The sequence below is a fragment of the Eurosta solidaginis genome, chromosome X (genome assembly GCF_040869045.1).
Source record: "Eurosta solidaginis isolate ZX-2024a chromosome X, ASM4086904v1, whole genome shotgun sequence".
NCBI classification, from domain to species: Eukaryota; Metazoa; Arthropoda; class Insecta; order Diptera; family Tephritidae; genus Eurosta; species Eurosta solidaginis.
Window position 1 is genome coordinate 56,497,645 of NC_090324.1, and position 22,439 is coordinate 56,520,083.

A 22,439-nucleotide genomic window follows, 5' to 3' on the forward strand; every position below is an offset into this window, starting at 1 on the left:
AATCTCTAATATGTTCTCTGAACCTCGTTCTTATTTGCCGTCCTGTTTGTCCTATGTAACTATGCTGGCATCCGCAAGTAAGCTTGTATAAGCCGTGTCTGCTAAACGGATCCTCTGAGTTAATGTTAGTTCTTAGTTTTCGCCCTAGATTGTTTGATGTATTGAATGCTGTGTTAATGTTGTATTTTTTAAAGAAGTTTGCCAATTTATATGTTGCTTTTCCAGTATATGTCATAGTCGTCCAGCTATTATTTTCCTTTTCATTATTTCTTTTTGGTTCTCCATTTGTCCGTCTGAGCTTATCTAATAGTGCTTTTTTTAAATCCGTTGTTTGCAGCGATATTATATATGACCTGAAGTTCTCTCTTATATGCTTGTTGTGTAAGAGGTGTTATTCAAGTCTACTTTACGTCAAAACTATTTTCAATTCAATAATAAAATATATAGACAAACAAACGGTCTTGCAATAGGAAGCCCCACATCAGCAATTCTTATGGAAGTGTTCATGCAAAATCTGGAAGAAAAATACATACAGGAGCTGAAGTCCAAATTAGGCGGGTCATTTTATGCTAGATACGCGGATGATATAATATGCGTTTTCACTACTAGTAACGAAGAGCTTGTACTGGAGTACCTCAACAAGCAGCATGGAAATATAAAATGTACAATGGAAACCGAAAAAACGGAGGAATAAACTATCTAGACCTTCCGATAAATATTGATAAAGAAGCCAAAAAAAATATATAGTATCACGAACTAATCTCAACCCAAAGATAGATGCAATGAAGCCAAGAAATATTTCAGTGTCACACACATTGCCAGGCTCTCAGAAAATTTCGCGCATGACATTATAAAAAATCCTAATATAAGCCACAAGCAGCAAATTCGCTCCCAAATAATGGCAGCCTTGCCACCCGCACGATGCACTTTCGCTAGGAATACGAGAAGCAACATGTTAGGGAGTCAGTCATAATCATGGAGAGTTGTCGGTCCGTTTTTGCCGTGTGCGCTTGCCTTAGCACAAAAATACTTAGTGCCAACAAGTGTATAAAATTTCAATGAATTAATACATGTACTTATTTTAATAATTTACATAACTTTAAGTAATTAACATTTATTATAATTCAATGTAATTATTACTTCAAATATTAATCAATAAACATTATTATTAACTGAACTATGTGTTGCGTGTATATCATGTCCCACAAATTGGGGGCTCAACCAAAGCAGCTTAATTAAGTGGCCTCAGGAAAGTGCGCATTTAAATAAAATAATACAAAATGACAAAATCCTCGTAAGAAAAGCGAGTACAGTATTGTAAATTGTCTTATTCAACATGAAAATTCATGTACAAGATGCATGAAATGTATATTTGTATGTGTGAACAGTTCAATGCAAAAAGTGAGCAAATATACGTATATATACATTTATATGTACATACATATAAACCAGGCATGCTTAACGAACGAAACGATATCATTTCGTTACGATAATCAACGCTAATAAACGAAACGAAGTCACTTCGTTTCGTTTATTAACGTTAAGATCGTCAAATTAACGTTAATTTCGAAGTGACTTCGTTTCGTTTATTAGCGTTGATTATCGTAACGAAATGATATCGTTTCGTTCGTTAAGCATGCCTGATATAAACAGACACCAACAAATTTGAGTTTGGCCGTTGTAGTTAGATAGCCACAAAAACGCACATCAATCATTCATTCATTATCAGCCCTATTCTGTGCACTTGACAAATTCACCATCTTGCTTATTTGTCAAGTTTGATAATTTATCAAGTAATTGCTATTATATGTAAAAAATAAAAAACCCTTTCGCTGACAAATTGTCAATAAGTCAAACGCTCTTGATAATTTAATTTATATGGATAAACTTAAATTAGAATTCTGTTATTTTGCGATCGAGAGAAAATGGAAGATTTATTACTTTTGCTATTATTGTGGAAAGATCCTCTGGGGATTTTGGGGTAATTTCAGGACGGTTTTGGGGACTCCCTCGGGGTCACTTGGGGGACATTCCGGGATGGTTTTGGGGTTTCCATTGGGTGCTCCCGGGGTCATTTGGGGGTCGTTCCTGTATCGTTTTGGGGACTCCCTCGGGGTCATTTGGGGATCATTCCAGTACAGTTTTGGGGACTCCCTCGGGGTATTTGGGGGCCGTTCCGGGATGTTTATTGGACTCTCTCGGGGTCGTTTAGGGGTAATTTTGGCATGGCTTTGGGAACTCCCGCTGGGTCATTTGGGCATCATTACGGGGAGGTTTTGGGGATTCCCTCGGGGTCATTTGGGGATCATTCCGTGACGTTTTTGGGGACTCCCTCGGGGGCATTTGGAGGACATTCCGGGATGGTTTTGGGGACTCCATCTGGTCCTCCCGGCGTCATTTAAGGGTCGTTCCGGTATCTTTTTGGGGACTCTCCCGAGGTCATTCGGGAATGGTTTTGGGACTTCCTCGAGGTTATTTGGGGGTTATGTCCCCCAAATGACCCACAGAGAGTCTCCAAGAAGATCTCGGAACGACCCCTAAATGACCCCGGGAGGACCCGATGGAGTCCCCAAAATCATCCCGGAATGGCCCCAAAATGACCCCGAGGGAGTCCCGAAATGGATCCCGGAATGACCCCCCAGTGACCCCGAGATGACCTCGAGGGAGTCCCCAAAACCATCCCAGAATTCTCCCAAATGACTCCGAGGGAGTCCCTAAAAACATCCCGGAACGACCCCTAAATGACCCCGATGGAGTCCGCAAAATCATCCCGGAAGACACCCAAATTATCCCGAGAGTGATCTGTGAAGTCTTAATTGGGAAGGTCATGGTTTTACACAAATTCGTTGTGGCGGAGATCGTTGATGAAGTCATATTGGGAGTGAATTTCTTGGTTGACCATGACATCAAGATCGATATGCAGAAAAGGGTGATTCATTATAAGAACCGGGATATACCACTTGACTTCAGTTTGCAGAAAGGATTCAGTAGTAATCGAGTACTGGTGGAAAAGACTCGACAAAAACCACGGAAGTCAAAGGCAAAAGTTAATAGATCGCATGGGCTAAATAAAGCAAAATCAAAAGTAGCTGCGAGAGAAACACTGGCATTGACAAAACCTAAAAGACGCAGGAAAACGAAGCAACGAATTTGCGAGAAAGAATGCGAGGGTGCTTTCAAGCCGGAGCGCACTACTGTTGTGAAACGTGGGAACGATACTGATTATGCGAAGCCAATCCGTCAAGCGCAAGCGAAGTAGTTCATTGGCCAAGCAACAGAGTGCGAAGGAACGATCCAGGATAATGAGTAGTAAGATGAAACACAGGTACGACAAGGAAAATAATTCGGAAGGTTTCCGTGAGGGAGATTTGGTACTGCTATACATCCCTTGAAATGTTTGTTTTGGAATAAAAGATGTGAAAGGTTTGGTAGTCAAACATTAATTCTTTTTATCAAATAAATTCTTTCCCTTTTATAGTTATTTACTTAACGTATACATTCATAATTATATTAATACTAATAAACTAAAAATATGTACATTGGTAATGGGGTATGCATACATGTAGGTTTGCATACATGCTTTGTATACATATGCATTTATATGCATGCTTGCAAAGTCAGCAGATGAATGTGAGTATTTGGTTAATTCCCATTATTGGTTGTATGTAAATAATAAGCAGAATTTATTAGATGTGAACGGACAAGGGTTTCATATTCGGTTTATAGAAGAGTGGTACATCTGGCGATGCTAGCAGCGTTTAGATCGAGAGATTTGTCTGATCGGGACGATCAGACTTAGGTGGAGGGCAGTGTTACGAATATTTGCAACACTAAGGGGTACTGCCATTTCTAAGCCGATGCTAAGCAGTGAATATACGCACATCAATAATTCATTCATTATATCTACACATATGTACGTACACGCAGCGGAGATGAGATGCCCAAACACATGCAGACATCTTATTGAGATGCTCCTAAATGTAGGCAATTATAATTGTGGAAGTTTCGCTCACACATGCAAGCGCATGGGGTGTGAGAGAAGCTATACAAATTATACATCTATAGTCGTAGCTGAGAAACCAACTATTAAGTTCTGGAATGGAACAGCCTAGAAGTATGCAACTAGGAAATCAAAGAGTATAAAAATGCGAGAACAGTAGATGCGAGAATTCAGTTTTATTTGAGCTATCAATCAGTTTGATTACTAAGCCAGCTAGTGGCAAAGTATAAGTGTTATTGTGAATTACTTTAATAAAGGCCATTTTTCCATTATTCAATATTCGAGTTATTTATTCAACAGTTTAGTGATTCGAACTTAGCAGAAGGGCAAATAAGAGGGTTTTCAGTAACTTCGTTACAATATTAACACTGCACGCTATATCAGGCCTGCTAAAAACCGAAAGATGTAAAAGTGATCTTAAAATTTCTTGGTATTTTGTTTTATCTATTTTTTCTGCTTGCCCTGGAATTTTCGGATCTTTTTCTAAAACCGTCTTTTCATGCATTGGAATTTTTGCTGGTTTTGCGTTAGCTTGACCGTATTTCCGAATTAAATTTCCAATATACATAGGTTGTGAAATTGACAAACTCCCTTTAATGATTTTCATTTCCAAACCAATAGAATTAGAGGGTTGGTTAAAATCGTGTATCTCAAAATATTCCTTCAGAGTTTCTATAAAACTTTCAGTCATAATATCATCCTTTGCTGCAATGATTAAGTCATGAACGTATAAAGCAACTATACAATTTTTGTTTTTAAGTGTGTATATACATTGATCGTAATTTGATTGTATTAAACCAAATTTTTTAATTACATCATCTATTCGTTTAAACCACTGCCTTCCAGCTTTTTTAAGTCCATAAATAGCCTTTTTAAGCAAACAAACCTTATCTTTCCGTTTTTCATCAATATATCCCTCAGGTTGTTGCATGAAGATCTCTTCGTCCAAATTACCATTCAAAAATGCATTAGACAAATCCAACTGCCGTAGCTTAGGATCATGCTCAACTGCTAGTGCATATATAAGACGTATTGAACTTTATCGTACTACAGGCGCAAATGTATCTGTATAATCTATTCAATACTTTGGAGAATATCCTTGTGCAACTAACGTTGCCTTCCTCTTGTCAACTGTGCCATAAGGTCGTATTTTTGATTTGTACAACCATTTGCAACCAATTCTTTTTCTTCCTTTGGGCAAATCTACTAATTCCCAAGTTTCGTTTTTCATAAGAGAATTATGTTCTGTTTGCATAGCCTTCAGCCACTCATCTGATTTTGGCGAAAAAATAGCATATTTATAACTTTAGGGTCTTCTTCTTCTGACACTTTCTTTATTGGAATTTCAGGTAATTAATTTACTGCTTCGAAATTGTCCCTATCATTAACCTTTTCTCTCTCAGAGCTATTTTTCTCAATTCCCATAATATTGTCATTCACATCACTATCGACTTGATCTGTACTATCAATAAAAACGTCGTCATCTGATTCTAGTTCACAGCTTTTTGTAAATAATTTTTGGTTTCTGATTTTTTGCTACTTTCAGATTTTTTCTCAAAAATATACTCTTGGAAAAATTACTTATTTTACTCGACATGATCTTCACTGATCTCAAAAACATCTCTACTTTTAATAATTCGACGCGTTCCTCTTTTCCATAGACGATAAGCTTTCTATTCTTCTGAATAAACAATTCAAGTATATTCTTCACTTTTTGAATCCCATTTAGTCCTCCCTGAATTTTTTCTTAATACAAAAGCCTTACTACCAATTTGTCGAAAATGATGCACACTTGGAAGTTTTCCTTCCTATAACTTTTCCGGGGTTTTATCATTATTTAATTTCGTTGGACAACGATTTCGTATGTAACTTGCTGTATGTACTAATTCAGCCCATAAAATCTCTGGTAGATTTGCTTCAAACATTAAACATTTAGCCATTTCCACTAACGTTCTATTCATTCTTTCCACCTTTGGCGCCTTATATCATGTGAATTTAAAAAATCTGTAAATTAGCCACTAGTAAGTTCTTTCGCATTATCACTTCGCACGCATTCAATCTTCCTGCCACTATTCAATTCAACTTCCTTCTTAAATATTTTGAAAACGTTTATATAGTCATTCTTATGGTGCAAAAAATATGTAAAAACTTTTCTAGAAAAATCATCTATAAAAGTTACAAAGTATTTCTTTCCACTCAACGATTCAGTTTTCATAGGACCACACATATCAGTGTGTATTAAATCCAATACTCCATTAGACGACTTGCTATTTTATTATAAGCTTTTATTTAGTTTCACTTTTGTTGTCTGTAATGGAATCTTGCAAGTTAAATTTGATACACTTCCCGGTGTCCGATTGAGCTGAAATTTTGCACACATGTATAACTCCGATGAAAATGCAATATTACTTTGTTAGAATTCGATAAATTAATCGATAACACAGTCATCGGTAAAGATTTGTATTTACTTTGGCATAACAGCCTAAGTCCCATACAAACCCGCCGCCCGTCGGTACTTATCCGTGGATTGTGATATTTGAACGTGGTGAATCTCAACGCTTGCGAAAAGCGGAGACACAACCCTCTGTTGTATTTCTGTGTATAACCAACATTGCTGCATTTTTAAGGCTGTTTAACTCTGTAATCCTTTCTGTAATTTATTTTGCTTTTGGAAAAATTACCTATATGAAAAAAGCTGGCTGAAAAATATTGGCATAACACCTTAAGTTAAATCAAGAATGGAAAATCTTGGAAAATTTGAGCAGATGTGGCAATTTCGCGCGTCCGTTGAACGAAATATTGACAATCTGCTGATCATCGCTAGGAAATTAGCGACATTCCATCAACTAAGCAGCACTTTAGCAATACTACTGTTATTATTTGGCCGCTCAAACACACACATATTAATTGTGCATTAAATCTAAAATATACAAATACACCATAATAATTTACACTGCCAAAGCCATAATAATTTACACGGGTCATCAATTCTTTCTCTGATTCAAAATCTGAACTACCAGCGCTACCGTCAACAGCTCAGTGTCATCATTGCCAGTAGCGCCAATAACACCAAACTCGTGCCTGACACACAAAAGTCGTTTCACTCAATAGCGCAAGTAAAATGTACTACGCACTCACTACTAAGTAGCGTCAAAAATTCGCTTGGAGTCATTTCGTCAATGAGCTACCATTGAGCTGGCACCGCATTGGCGCTGGCTCATGACTTTGTTAATCCAGATGGTGAAAACGAACACTCAAAGGAATGCAAACTTGCAAACAACAGCCGTCATTTTCAAAGTGTAAAAATTCTGTGATACAACGAACGCTAACGCGGTTAGGCTCTTATCGGTAAGAGTTGCATACTTTTCTGCGCACTTGATTTTGTTTACAGATTTTTGGCGATGGAATTTTAGCTAAGCGAAAGTTGGAATATTAGCCGTGTTTTTTTATACACGCGTATAGGTTTACGTTTGCGCGTGAAAAAAAACGCCTATCCTCGCTTACATAATGCTTAGGAGACCCATCTAGCGGCAGTGGTTAAACAACTAGCTACAGCTACAGCGTGTACCGAAAAGCGGAGACACTACCCTCTGTTGTATGCCTGTGTATAACATATAGCTAAATCAGTTGCGATGAATTGTGGACACACATAGAATACTTAGAATTAGTGTAGGGGGTGAAACAAAAACACATATTTCAGTTACATCTACGTATAATGCGTATTGGAATTTATTAGTACACATTTTATGCGCAGCAACTTCAGAGGTGTATTTAAAGTTTGGCGCTTAGCAGTCCATATAAATTATAAGCGTATAGACGTTTACGTTTAAAAAAAAAATACGGCTATTATTTTAAAACAGATTTAACACACAGAGCAGAGATCTGCAATGAGTAGTTGTAAACTGAACGCCACATAGGCCAAGTCACAATAAAATATGATTTTAAGTTAGTTAACACTGTTTGACACAATTTTATATGTGCTCTCTGTCAAAAGCCGAGTTAGGTCTTTAGCAGGTATTCGAATCGAAGAACTTGACTGTTCAAAGTTGACTTCGAAGAAACCCTGTAATGTTGATGCATTAAAAGAAATGGATAGAATGAGAAACGTTACAAATAACTAAGTAAAGTTTACGTAACTAATTTAAACAATATTTTGCCCTACTAAAAATTAAAAAAAAATCATATTTAAATTAAATTTAAGAAAAAGGCTTTTCTAAGAACAAGCTTCTATTACTTGTTAATAAAACGAACTAAAAAGTAAAAAATAAAATTAAAAAAAAAACTTTTTTAAAAATAAGCTTTTATTATTTTTGTTAATAAAATTAACTAAAAAGTAATCAATAAATTGACTCTAAAGAAATATAACACTTTATAATTTCATTGTAAGCTTAAACGATAATTAGGCTTTTTCGTCTGCAACAAAAAAATTCTATATTGTACATAGTTATACATTTTTAACATTAAAACTTTACACCTAAATTATTAAAGCTTACAGTTTATATCACAGTCCTAATTGTTCTAATTATGCCTTGTGGATTTTCTATCATAAGTGTTATGTAGGTAGACCTATACCTCATTCGTCATTTTCAGGTTCCTCACTATTCTAATAACATTTGGCTCCGACGCCATTATAATTTCTGCACGAGCATCCAAATTTTTGTCGTCATATTCTTGCTGTTCATCTTGCCTTTTCGCCAATTCACACTGCTGGGTCTCACTTAATTCTGCAGGTAAAATCAAATCTTCCGGCCTCTGCTCAACTCCATGAACAATACGCGGAAATCTGCTCTTATGTAAAACCGCTTCCTTTTGTGTCCCCCGTGTCTTATAATTTTTTCGATTCAGCAACGGAACTCTTGCAGTGGACGTACTCGTTGCCATTACGATTAGCTTTCCTTGATGATTTCAATAAAGACCCCTTGCAGTAATATAATATTTGGTTATAACCTTATTCTGGCTGGGCCCATAACGTGATAAATTTATTAAACAATTAGAAAACGAATGAATAAAAATTGTCTCATAAACTTCAAGTACAACATAGGCCCACATGATCAGAATATATAATATTTAATTTCAACAAGTATAATTGATCATAAGTTGTTTTTACCAACACTGACCATCAGCTGTTTTCACATAGCCACTAAAGGATGGGGAAGTGGAATTCTGCTCTAACATTGTTTTGCGCAACTGGCCTCCTATTACGCTTTTATTCGCGCCGCTATCTAATAATGCTAACACATTTTCACTTTTAATATTAATATGTAATAATAAGGCCTAATATCGGGGATTTAATTCACAATAGCTTAGATGGTGAATTTTCGTAAACGCTTCTTTTTAGCCCAGAAATTCTTCATTCGTTGTGCCTAACGAGAAACAATTTTTGGTGGTGCTGAGAAAATTTCAGCGCGACGAGGTTGTACTCGGCTAACCGGACATAAAATGGTCTTAGGAGTTAATTTTAGCTGGCAAGATGGCTTGGGAAACATGTCGTTGGAGTTCGCGAGAATTATGCTCTTATTTACATCCCAGGCTGGTGGTTCGGATATCCCCTTCTGGGGACATCCTGATTCGAATTTTTCGAACCGCAATTACATTTTGGGCATGTAGGTTTGTAAGTATCTGGTTTCCCACAACCATAACAAAATATTCTTCGCACTGGGTTGGTGTAATCTTGATACCTATGGCCCATCACCTGGCAACTCCAACACTTCAGATTTTCCTCTGATATTTCGGCAACATCCGATGACTCGGTTGTATTCGGATAAACCCGCTCCTGTGTTTCCTCTGCTATTTCCGATATGTTTCTTCTAGTGGAGAAATTTCGGGTAGGGGTACTATTAATCAAATTAGCCATGCAGTGCTCATGCCTGTGACATTCTCTTCGAAGCATAGATAAATCGGTTATGTCAAAATGCAACAGCTCGTATCTAAGGTCGGGTTTTAAATTCTTAATTATTGTTTCTGAAGCTCCCGATCTGTCATGGGAATTCGCAGCCTATAATTCATGGTTAGCAACTCGTCTAAAAATTGGTCAAATGGTTCGTTGGTTCTCTGTTTTCGTCTACGCGTATTTTCTTTTCGGCCGTAGTCGCTCAACAGATCTTTTTATTTTTGTCTTAATCCTTCACAAATTTCCTCCCAATTCAGTCGATCTGTTTGCCTGTGATGCCTTCAAAACCAAGCTTCCGCATTCTCTGCAAAAAGCATGTGGACATATCGACACAATGATCTGGTTTATGTGGGGTGCGAGTAAAACAAAGTTGTTTCCACCTTGCAGCCCAACGTTTCGCTAAGATTTTTTTAGCATCTTCTGGGGCGGGACTGTGAAATTTATTTGAGAAAAAAATTACAAAAACAACATTAATGATCAATCACCACAATAGGAAAATATTTACATGCTCTTACATTGAAGATGGTGGATTATTACATTAATAAATAAAAACAATTTGAAAAAAAAATACTTACAAGCCAACACTGTCGATAACATCATTAGCGGTACACTTGTCATCATCAACTAAAACTATAAACATAAAAGGTATGTCGCGGCTATTTCGTCTGTATCTTCTTTTTTGTTGATTGTTTTATCCCTTTTTTGCATAATACGTAGGCTCTCTAATGTGTATCTGGTTTTTTCCTTTCTCTCTATATCTATTATTTACGCATGGTTATTTCTTATTGCATGTTGTGATAATGCTGTACCTTGTCTTTGTTTTCTGGTGCATGGTTTACATTGAAAAATGAATTTTTGGTAATGTAAAGTTCCTGTCTAATCGTCTGCTGCATGAGACGGACTTCGGCGTGCAAGAAAAGTTCATACAGGAAGCGTAGGAAGAGGGCAGCATAGCGGAATTTTTCCGCGATAAGGATGGGGTGGCATTCGTTTTAGGTTAGTGTTGAGTAAGCCAGGCGACCGTGGACTCGGAGTAATCCATCTTCATCCAAATATGGATTAAGTGTGAGAAGGGAGCTCCGTTTGTCGATAGGCTTCGAGGCTAACAACGATGCCTTTTCCTTGGGGAAATATCGGGACTGAGTTAGGGGGATTAGCTTGAGTTCCGTGTTTCGGAAAGCGTCGTATATAAGGGTTAAAGGTGTAGTTGGTATGTAGCCCGTGCGGGTTTTAAGGGTGCGTATGAAGCACAAAACGTGAGTTAAAACTTTCATGGCGCACGGAAACGAGGAAAATCCATCTATAATATCGGGTTCTTCTTCGTTGGCATGTATAGGGAGTTTTTTCTAGCAATGCGAGAACTATTTCGGAGTCCGACCACATTATCAATGTGTGCGGGCTGATATTGAGTTGGGATTGGACGACGGAGACTAGCTTCGATAGAAGAAGAGCTCCACACAATTCCAAGCGTTGCAAGCTCGTGGATTTTAGGGGTGCCACTTTGCTCTTAAAGACTAGGAGATGGGAGGTTGTGTTTTGGCCTACCGTCGTTCGGACATAAATGCTGACGCAATAAGATTTCTCTGACGCGTCCCAAAAGCCATGTAGTAGGTTGATCAGGGAAATAATTGACCTAACGGGGAATTTGAATACCTGATATTGCGTTTAGATTATGTGCGAACACCGTCCACTTTACGAGGTATAGAGTTTAACCTGCTCGTCCCAGTCAGTTCCGTCAAGCCACAACTCTTGCAAGAGAATTTTGGTCTAAATCATTATCGGCCATCCTGCGGGGTCGAAAAGTTTTGCGAGAGACGAGAGAATTTGCCGCTTTGTGCTCGCGGTGGTTACTGGGACGGCTTCAAGGGTGTACGAAAATGAGTCCTTTATGGCGTTCCATTGAAATCCGAGCGTTTTCGTAGTACTTGCTTTTTCGAATTCGAGAAAATGGGGAAGCAAGTTTGGGGTGGGAATAGTCTTAATTGTGTCAGGATGGTTGTCCGTTATTTTTCTGAGAAAGAAGCCTGTTGACTTAAGAGCTTGCCTGAGTTGCGAGAGGGACTCTGAAGCTGAGAGAATAGAGTGCCCGCCAGAAAGTATGTCGTCTACATATGGTTCGTCTTTTAATATCTGAGATGCTTAGGGAAAGTGCTATTGACATCTTTAGAGAGTTCATGCAAGGCACGTATTGCAAGATAGGGAGCGCAGTTAAGACCGAATGTGGCGGTTTTAAGCTTAAAATCATGAATTTGACTATTGGAGGCTGAGCGAAGAATATTTTTTTTGGTCACCTCCTTGCTCTTGGCTAATCTTCATGTAAGAGAATTTGGAGATATATTTTTTTTCTATATCGACATTGGAAAAAAATTGGTACGTGCGGCACTTTAGTACTAATAGCATCAAATCGGGTTGTAGGGTGGGACCGGTATAGAGAACATCATTCAAAGAATTACCGGAAGTTGATTTCTTTGATCCATTAAAGACCACACGTACCTTGGTCATTCCTTTTTCGGGCTTTATAACCGCGTGATAGGGTAGGTAGAACGAGAAGTATTTGTTGTCTGAGCACTTTTAGAGGAATTGCACTTTTCGTAGGAAGTGGTGAGGTATTCTATAAAGACTTGGTCATATTGAGATTTTAGCCCGCCTTTTTTGAGAAGATTTCTCTCCATGCTAAGAAATTGCTGGAGGGCTCAAGTTCGGGGTCTACCTAAAGCTACCTGATCTGGGAAACTTTGTCTAAAGGGGAGTCACCCTACATAGCGACCTTCATCTGTGCGAGTGGTGGTGGATTGGTACAATTCTTCGCATATAGTGTCTTCAACGTCTAGACATTGGGGTGGATACTTCTTCCAGTTCCCAGGATTTTGGAAGCTGCGAATCGAGGAGTTTTTCGAAACTTCCTCCACCTGGGTCGAAAACGAGACTACTTTACTGGGGACTTGACTACTTAGGATCCACCCAAATATGGTGTTTTGCGCTAGTAGGTTCGGGGAAATTTTTTCAACACCTTCTAGCATTATATGCGGTATAAGGTCACTGCCACTGACTAAGTCAATCTAGAATGGAGAGTGTAATTTTGCATCTGCGAGGGTTGGATGTGCCCATTTTTCACTCTGTCCTTGGGTGGGGTTAAATTTGGGTAACAATTTGGTTAACTGGGGTAGGACAATAGCTTGTGCTTGGATCCTTGTGGTTAAATCGTTTGAGACTAGAGTTAGAGAGCATACTGTGTTCGATGTTTGGACTACTCTTCCACACATTCCTGAGATTTCGAAATTAGATGCTCGGTATGGTAGACGCAGTTTGAGTTGAGCTTTGGAGGAGATAAACCTCCGTTCTGACCCTTGGTCAATTAGGGCTCTGAGCTTGAAGAGTTCACCTCGGTGTTCTACTGAGATAATTGCAGTGGAGAATAGTACTTTGCTTTCAATGTCCGAATTGAAAGATTGTACTTGACTATATGCTAGAGGTCCCAACATCATGGAGAGCTGAGTTGTACCATTGTCGGCAGTGTACGCACTTGAATATGCTTTTGCAATCTCTTAGAACGTGGGACTGGGATAGGCATTAAAGCACATGTGATTATCTCTCACGAACTTTTTCCGATCATGTATTGGCATTCTAGCGAATTTTGCACAGCTATAAAGGGGGAGGTTTTGCAATATGCGCACTAGGCCGGGTCGATTTGTGGGGAGGCAAAAAAATCGCCCATTGCTCTGTGAAAATCATATTCTAGGGATCAAAATAAGAAACTTTTCCGAAGGAACCATACCTCTAAAACGAATTCTGATGTCCCCCCCCCCCCCCCACATTGGGTCGTAGGGGCTAATTTTGAAAAATCCCACTTTGAAATGCCTATGTTTTTTCTTTTTGGAGTTTATTTTTCTCTTTAGAAATTTATTTAGTCAGAACATATGTAAATGAAAAAATGAATTTAACTTAGTAATAGAAAAAAATTAAAAAAAATTATTAGAAATTAGCGTTTTTACAACCCCCTTTTGTGATGCATTTGCATGTCGTAAACATAGTTGTGTAGGTTTTTTATTCAACCGTTTTAAAAAATGAAGGTATCACTGTGACACAATTGCAGATTGTAAAATTGCTTGTGTTGTTTTTTTTAAGCCACCACAAGACACAGCAGGTAGAATTGAAATTGCCCCTACCCAAAAGTTCGACCCAAAGGGAGGGACATCCGAATTCGTTTTAGAGGTACGGTTCCTTCGGCAAAGTTTCTTATTTTGATCCCTAGAATACGATTTTCACAGAGCAATGAGTGATTTTTAAATCGACCCGTCCTAATGCGCACCCTTGCCGAAAAAAAATTCTGAAAATTCAGGAAAAATTTTGAGGTATTTCTAACTAGCACATTATTATACTAAAATTTATTGGGTTACAAAACTGCATACTCAAAAATTTTTTAGAAAGTCTGAAAAAATATTTGAAAATTTTGAAGGTCATTTTTGAAATTTTGATCAATTCTCCTTACTTTTTAATAACCTTTGACATTTTTTGAATGTGGTTTCTATTAGGGAATTTTCGATATTTTAGATGAAAATTATCAATTAATCTGTGAGCCACTGCACTTGAGTTTTTTTCAGCATAAACTAAGTGTGTGCTATTTTGTAGCCGGTCAATAAATTATTGTAAATATTTTTGTGTTATGATAGGCTTTTCTTGAGCTTAATGTTGCTTTTAGTGCAATTAAAACTCCACTATTACGTCCCAACGTTTCGCTAAGCACCTTAGCTTCCTCAGGGGCGAAACTGCATTTATTTAAAAACTTTTTCAATTTACCAACGTAATTTGACATGAAATTATAAAAATGGTTGTTTAAAATTTCAACAATGTCCAAACATTAAGACCAAACAAAAAACAGTAAATGGACTTACATACATATACATATATGTTAAATTTTCTGTTACAAAAAACAACAATTTTCAAACTAAACAAAAGAATTTAAAGGCATAACAAATAAGCCTCGGAAATGCAATCCGTGTCTTCTTTTATGTTTACTGTTTTGTTCCTTTTCTCCATTATTCGTAAGCTCTCTATAGTGTATCTGATTTTTGTTCGTTTCTCTTTGTCTAATATTTAGATATTTTTCATACCAGCTGAGTGACCGCTTGATGTGGTGTGTTGCGATAGCGCTGTGTTGATTTTCTTTTTCCTTATGTCTGCTTCATGCTCATTTAGGCGGACTCCTAGACTTCGCTTAGTCGTGCCTATGTATATTTTATCGCAGCTATTGTTGTTAGACGTAATGTGTTTGTAGAAGTATTCGGTTAATCTAGGTATATAATTAATACTGTAATACTGTTTGGGTTGATCAGTTGTGGTTCTTGTTGTATTTGTATTGATATTATTTTCAACATTTGACATTTTCTCTCGAATTAGGCTGTTTATAAGTGTTTTTGGAAAGTTATTGGTTGTAAGAATTTGTTTAATTTTTCTTATGTTTGCTTCCCAGAAGTTTTGATGGCTAATAGTTAAGACTTTGTTGATAAGATTTTTTGCTGTATTTATTTTGTATTTGAATGGTTGGGCTGATAAGAAGTTTATCAGGCGGCCAGACGAGGTAGGTTTTGTGTGCCAATCTAATGTCAGAATGTTATTATATCTATGAACAGAATTCTAGCATTTGTTGGAAATTTCTCTTTTGTATGTTTGTTGTTTTTTCTATTTCCCCCCACTTTTTTAAAATTATTTTTGTAGCAAGAATAGTTGGAATGTTCGTTCATGTGTGCTTATTTTTGTGCGTAACCGTATATGTATTTAAGAAATATTAAAATTTATGACTGCAAAAAATTATTGGGAATAAATATGTATGTACTTATAAATCCCATTGGGAAATCCACAAATATCGAACTTTAATTAATAATGGGGAATATTAATTATTGCAGAGAGGATTATTTATTAAATTTCTGGATTATTATTCGAATAATTTAATTTCGTATGTATGAAGGGTTGGGGGAGAGAGAGCACGTTAATTTAACCTCTTTAATGCGCTTGTCGTTCCACGGGCAAATGACTAATTACATACATATATGTATGCAGCTGGGGAAAACTTCACAAATATAGGTTTTTAATTTTTTCGGGGCGTGAGCGGCGATTGAGAAATTTGATCTCTTCTCACGATTTAGGGATACTTTCTCTTTAACTTCCACCATTGGATCCTAAGTAGTGTCGAAGGACCAAATCTACAGCTCCTATGCTGTCGTTGCTGGGGATGCAGGCGCTGACACGGCTGACGCCGACAATGGTGATGATGATGGCGATGACGGGGGTGGCGCTGGTGATTCGATTACATCAAATATCATGTATATTGGAACGATTTTCCATCATCCCTTGTCAAATTTGGTTTTGAGACAAACCGGTTTCGGCGTTGTGCCATCATCAGTGTCGATTTTCGTTCACAACGACGAAACCGGTTTGTTTCAAAACCAAATTTGACAAGGTATGACGGAAAATCGTTCCAATATGCATCATTTATCCACCCTGTCGGAAAATCAACCAAACAAGATAAGTCATATCAAATATATTAAAAAAAAAGATGTGAAGAAAAAAATGTCAACATGATTGTTTGACAGATAATGCTCGTTCAGGCGAGCTAGTAGCGCACGCATTGCCAACCACGCAGGTAAGGTTTTGGGTGTGTTACCGTGGTGTGGCGATTGGGGTTAATAATTCAATAAATACAAATTCAGGATATAAAAAATTCAGGAAAGGTGCGTGCGCTAATCGCTCGCTTGAACAAAAATATTGTATTGTTACGCGCAAAATCCGAGCTGGAAATGGGAATGAGTATATGAAGAAAAACTGGTAATGGTAAGTATGCCGTTGTTTAATTTAATAAATTTACAAATTTTTTATTATTTTAATTCATTTCAGGTACACCAATTGCGATCAATCACTGGTATTATGATGCGACAAGCGAATGAACACTCGATTGTCCACCTTTATTTGCCTATTTTGAATGGATACTAGCGCAAGTGGCCCATTATGTTGATCCTCAAATGCTGATTGTTACAAATCTTAATTATGCATCAACGGCAACTATATACATATTTTCAACGCGGAACCGGAATATTTGCGGAGTTGATGTCCGCATTCGGTGTGGCACTATGTCTGCAAATTTTAAATGTACCCAAGAAGTCATAGCGCCACTTTGCTGCACAGCTTCTCATGCTATTCAATGTGGGTTTGATTCTTGTGGATCATATTCATTTTTAATATAATGGGCTTTCTATTCGGTATATTACTTCTGAGTATTAGCTACTTGCTGGAGAAGCGTTATTTGGTTTCAGCATTCATATTTGACGTTTATCGCTTAGTGAACACACTGTATAGGTACACTATGTTCGCGCACTTAACCCGAACGAACGTGTTTTCTATCACTACGTTTAGCCATAAATTTGGGCACAGTGTATTTATGAGGATGATTTCGAGAAACCTTTTCTAGCACGATCTGCATCGTTCTATAAGTTCGAATCGCATAACATTCTCAATGAAAATAATGCTGGCGTTTACATTAAAAAGTAGAGGCTGGTATACAAGAAGACGCTGCAAGAGCAGCTCTTTATTTAGATAAAGACACGGAACCGCGAATTGTTAAAGTTGTCGAAGATGAGCTTATTAAAAAACATATGCGCACCATTGTTGAAATGGAAAATTCTGGGGTAGTTCACATGATAAAAAACTCACAAAATGAAGACCTTGCATGTACTTATAAACTATTTTCGCGCCTAAAGGAGGAGGGCCTGAAAGTAATTGCCGATACCATGTCTTCATATTTGCAACGTTACTCAATTTTAAGCACATATTTTTGTATATGGCGCCGGCATTAGCTGTTTATTTCCTGAGATGTTACTGTTTCCAAAGCGGGCGTAATCCTATTGTTTGTATTGGTAAATGGTTGTTGGTTTCACGCCTTTTGTTGCTTCATTTTGTCCTTTCTACAGACAATTGCCGCAGGTTTTTTTTTTTTTTTGGCGCACTACGCTTATCTCAAGAAGCAGTTAAAAAGGCGAGACTTGTAATATCTTTGCTCAATCAATGACTCAAGCTAGTCTGCGTTCGATCGTCGATTTGCTAAAACTATTTTTAGTGACGCAGAAAACGACTGCAATTACAAACCGGACACATTGCAAACGAATAAATTTTAATTTTTCGTAACATTTACATTATTTTTTGTATTTGGCTCGACGACAAGTTTAAATGTTGTTAGCGAGGACAATATGCCCAGTGCTCCGCTACCTAATGGTGCAGCAGTCGCTGAGGTAGTCGTCGAATCTTCGCTTTATATCAAACCAAAGGTAAATATGAGACCTCAAGTACGTCGTGTACGTAGTATACCCTTTGATATGCCTTTGACTAGCGCTTCATTGCTAGAACATATACGTGTTAAGCGCGTACCAAAATATCAATCACTTCCACCTCAATATGGACAGTCACAGGCTACAGCAAATGCTGCTGCGCATGATATCAAATACGTACGCTACGGTACAAATACTGCAGCATCAAACGCTGGGGCACAGGCATTTAATACATTCGGTCCAAATGGTTCATTTGGTGCATCTTCAGCTGGTACAATATCGCAAGCCACCCAGATGGGCCCATTAGGAGTACAAAACTCTGTTGGCGCATCGTTGAGTCAAACATATACTCTACCAAATGGACAAACAATTAACTTTGCCAGCACGAATAGTTTTGCTAATGGACCATTTGGTAATAACGCCAATAGTCGCGGATCTTCGGTAGCTGTTAGTAAAACTTAAAGTCGTAGCGGTGCTTATTACTCTTTGTAAACAATTGGAAAGTATCAGTAATTTGACATAAATTGTGAAATATAAACGCTGGGCTACGACTAAAATTAAAAAAATGTAATAAACAAATGCGTGAAGTGTAAAGGGGATCAGCATAGCTTTGTTGGAGGCTACATTTTTGAAGGTTTTCATAACTACGGTTTAAGCGCCACAGAAGTAGATGCTGATCAATTAATTACAATGATGAAACATTGCTTAAATGAACTGCCTATTGATAAACCAAAAATGTTGCCAGGCGCTTATACGCCTCTTGTGATTTTGGAACTTATTGCGCTGGGTGTGGATATTTTTGATACAGCCATGTAAACCAATGGATGCGATGGAGCATTTTACAAGCTGTGTTCTTTCCATCAACTGTGTTAACAACAATAGGTTATGGCAACATTGTGCCCGTAACAACGGGTGGACGCGTCTTTTGCATTTGCTTTGCGCTGGTTGGTATTCCATTTACACTTACCATCATCGCAGATTAGGGTCGTCTCTTTGCCACAGCCGCCTCGGTGAGGTGCAACTACATGCCGAAAGTGCCGAATTTCAGCAACTTTATTGGAAAGACATGGTTTCATGCGATTTTGGCGGTTGGATTTCTGGGTGTCGATTTGGCTGCTGGCGCCTGCCTGTTGCTGCTCTCGGAGGATGACATATGAATATCAGGCTGCATCTCCCAGTTCTATCAGAATACAAGCAACCCGATGATTGGAATTAATTTATGATGGTAAGTAGGTAGTAATGACAGCTAAACCACCTTAATTTCAAATCAGTTAATTTAAAGGTGAAACAACGCTTAACAAAACAACTGCCTCACATGCTACTACAGCCAAACCACAGGAACATGGAGAACCTGCGCCCAACATAACGGAGATTGATACGCCAACGGATTTCAAAGGTATGATGTGGAACTATATTCCCTTACGGTAATAAAATATTAGCAGCCCCATTCTAAACGAAAATTCCGTGCGAGTTTTTTCCCTTCTCCCATTCCTCGTATTTTAAATAAAAATTCCTTGTGAGTTTTTCCACTTCTCCCTTCCCTCCTATTCTGAACAATGTTCGAAAGAGAGAAAACCGGTTAGGGGAGAAAAGTAGGTATTATGAATGTGAGGGAGAGGGAGATTTCTTTGCCATTTCATAGGAGTTTTTTTCACTAGTTAAATCAAAGGGAATACATCAAAAATAGTTAAAGGAAACTAGTTCTTTTAAGAAAGAACACTTAATTGTACAAATTTGTTCTAAAATATGTATTTACATTGTACCACAATATTCTCACTGTTAATACAACAGCAACAACAACCACAATATTCTTTAGTTTAAGTCGAAAAGTATATCATAAGCAACGGAAGAGCTCTTTGAATATTTGATGTAGCCATCCAGAAATTGCGCAATGATTTTTTTAAGAAGGCTTAGTGAGATTTTGGCATATGGCGAAAGGCGAACTCAACTCGACATGGCCGCCAGAAATTTGCTTTGCAGAATGAGAGCAGGCCTCTCCGGCGGATTTGTGTTATCCCGCCGTCTTCTTCTTATGCTCCTCAGTGGATGTTGCTGTGGCACCAATTCATTACTCATTTCACATGAAATGCAATAATGTGCGTGGTTTACACCTTATTTCTTAATTTCAAACAAATTAGCAACAATCATTAGACCTTACAAATTTTTTTTTTTTTTTTTTTAAACAAAATAAGAAATGCGCAATGAGATTTCAATTGACAAAACAGCTGACTTCGAAAATTGGAAATTCCTATTCCCCAATTTTGCTTCTCCCTAGGAGAAAAGAATTGGAGGAATTTTTCCGCGGGAATATTTAGAATTGGTATGTAGATGTTTTAAGACAAAATCATGATTATTGATTCACTGGTATGCTGTGGCAGATAGCGGATCTGCGGTAGGGTTCTGTTGGCCTCATTCGTGGTGAACGAGAGCTGGGTTATGGGATTTGTTGGCCTCGTTCGGGGTGAACGAGAGCTGAGTTACGGGTTGTAGGCCTCGTTCAGGGTGAACGAGAGCTGGGTTTCCGGCTCGAAGGACCAATGTTTTGCGGGGCAGTGTGGACCCGGGCAAGTCGGGCGTGTGTGTCGCAAATAAAAAGAAAGCAAAGAAAAGAATTAGGGCGAGTAATAACAACTGTATTCACGTTATAAACAATATAAATTCTCAGCTTTATTTATCATCAAAAAGGGAATTGCTTCACAAACTAATTCGAATTCAAAGTTCTTAAAATTGTTAATTACACATTCGTGCACGGCAAATGTTAGTAATATGACGACCGCAAATTGTTGGATAAATTACAATTCAAAAATAGAAATATTGGTGGCTGATTGCCGGACAATTGCCAAGTGCAAATTCTAATGTTAGAAAATCGCAATTATTAAGAAGAATCACAATAGCAAGGTGCGATTATAGCATAATTATATGCACAACCTATGAAAAGATACGTAATATGATAACTCAACTGTGAGATAGCTGCTGGCTCGTTGACGTTCCAAAATAGAAAAGGCAGACCAAGACCGCGAACAAGTCCGCGGCACCCGCCGATAGCTAACTTTCGTTGAGTTTTTCCCCTTCAAAGTTAGCTTTCGGCTGGTGTTAGCCGTTACCGGTAATAATAATAAAAACTAATGTGCGTGTTAGGGTGGTCCTAAATATTTAGGCTGGTGGCCTAAACAGGATGGATTTAATTTACATAATTTTAAGGATAACATTGTTATACATACATATACATATATGAATGTGGGATGAATTATATGTATACCATATAATCAGTAGTCGAAATAATGCCGATTTCGAAGTAGCTATGAGTTTGTTTGACTGAGTTATTATAGGCTCATTCCATTTGAAGACACCCGGTCCGCACAGGACGTGATTTTTGATTTCGATGCAATTTTAATTTGTTGTTCTTTGGTCAAAATAATGAAACACGTGTTTTTTTTTTGCTTCAAAAAAACTTTTTTTCGGATCTATCGGCAATTGAATTCCATAAAATGCAATCGGTATTTTATTCACCTATTTTTTCAACTGTCAAAAATTAACCGATTCTCATGATTTTTTCTTTGAAATGTTCGTTATTACTTTTAATTTATATAAATTTATAAACAATTGCATATAGTTAAAAAAAAACAATATTTTTTTAGTATTTAATACAAATTTATGACTTTTTTCATTTTGCTTATTTTGTTTTGTTGATTTTCCGACAGGGTGGATAAATGATGTATATTGGAACGATTTTCCGTCATCCCTTGTCAAATTTGGTTTTGAGACAAACCGGTTTCGGCGTTGTGCCATCATCAGTGTCGATTTTCGTTCTGTTCTGTTGTTGTCGTTTGTCCTGTATTTATAGTTCGTAGGTACATGAGCAGGTATTGTCAAAATTGATGTTTGTGTATATTTAGTTATATGTATGTGCTGTGTGTTTATTCAGAACAGAGGGTGGTTTACTAATTATTTATAATTTTAATAATTATTTATAAGAGCATGTAAATATTTTCCTATTGTGGTGATTGATCATTAATGTTGTTTTTGTAATTTTTTCCTCAAATAAATTTCACAGTCCCGCCCCAGAAGATGCTAAAAAATATCTTAGCGAAATGTTGGGCTGCAAGGTGGAAAAAACTTTGTTTTACTCGCACCCCACATAAACCAGATCATTGTGTCGATATGTCCACATGCTTTTTGCAGAGAATGCGGAAGCTTGGTTTTGGAGGCATCACAGGCAAACAGATCGACTGAA

The 22,439-nt window shown here is 37.6% G+C and overlaps 2 protein-coding genes across 2 annotated transcripts in view; one reads left to right on the top strand and one right to left on the bottom strand.

The window, feature by feature from the left end:
* The window catches only part of LOC137234942 (nuclear factor 1 X-type-like), a 2,160,399-nt gene that overhangs the window by 2,077,437 nt on the left and 60,523 nt on the right, over positions 1 to 22,439 (bottom strand). The window lies entirely within an intron of this gene.
* LOC137234203 (uncharacterized) lies at positions 17,818 to 19,135 on the top strand. Its single transcript, XM_067757808.1, has one exon. The coding sequence runs from the start codon at positions 18,128 to 18,130 to the stop codon at positions 18,665 to 18,667; it is 540 nt and encodes a 179-aa protein (XP_067613909.1). The 5' UTR covers positions 17,818 to 18,127; the 3' UTR covers positions 18,668 to 19,135.

Excerpts from the sequence above, each read along its gene's own strand:
- LOC137234203 (XM_067757808.1), top strand. The coding sequence starts at position 18,128 with ATGCCCAGTGCTCCGCTACCTAATGGTGCAGCAGTCGCTGAGGTAGTC.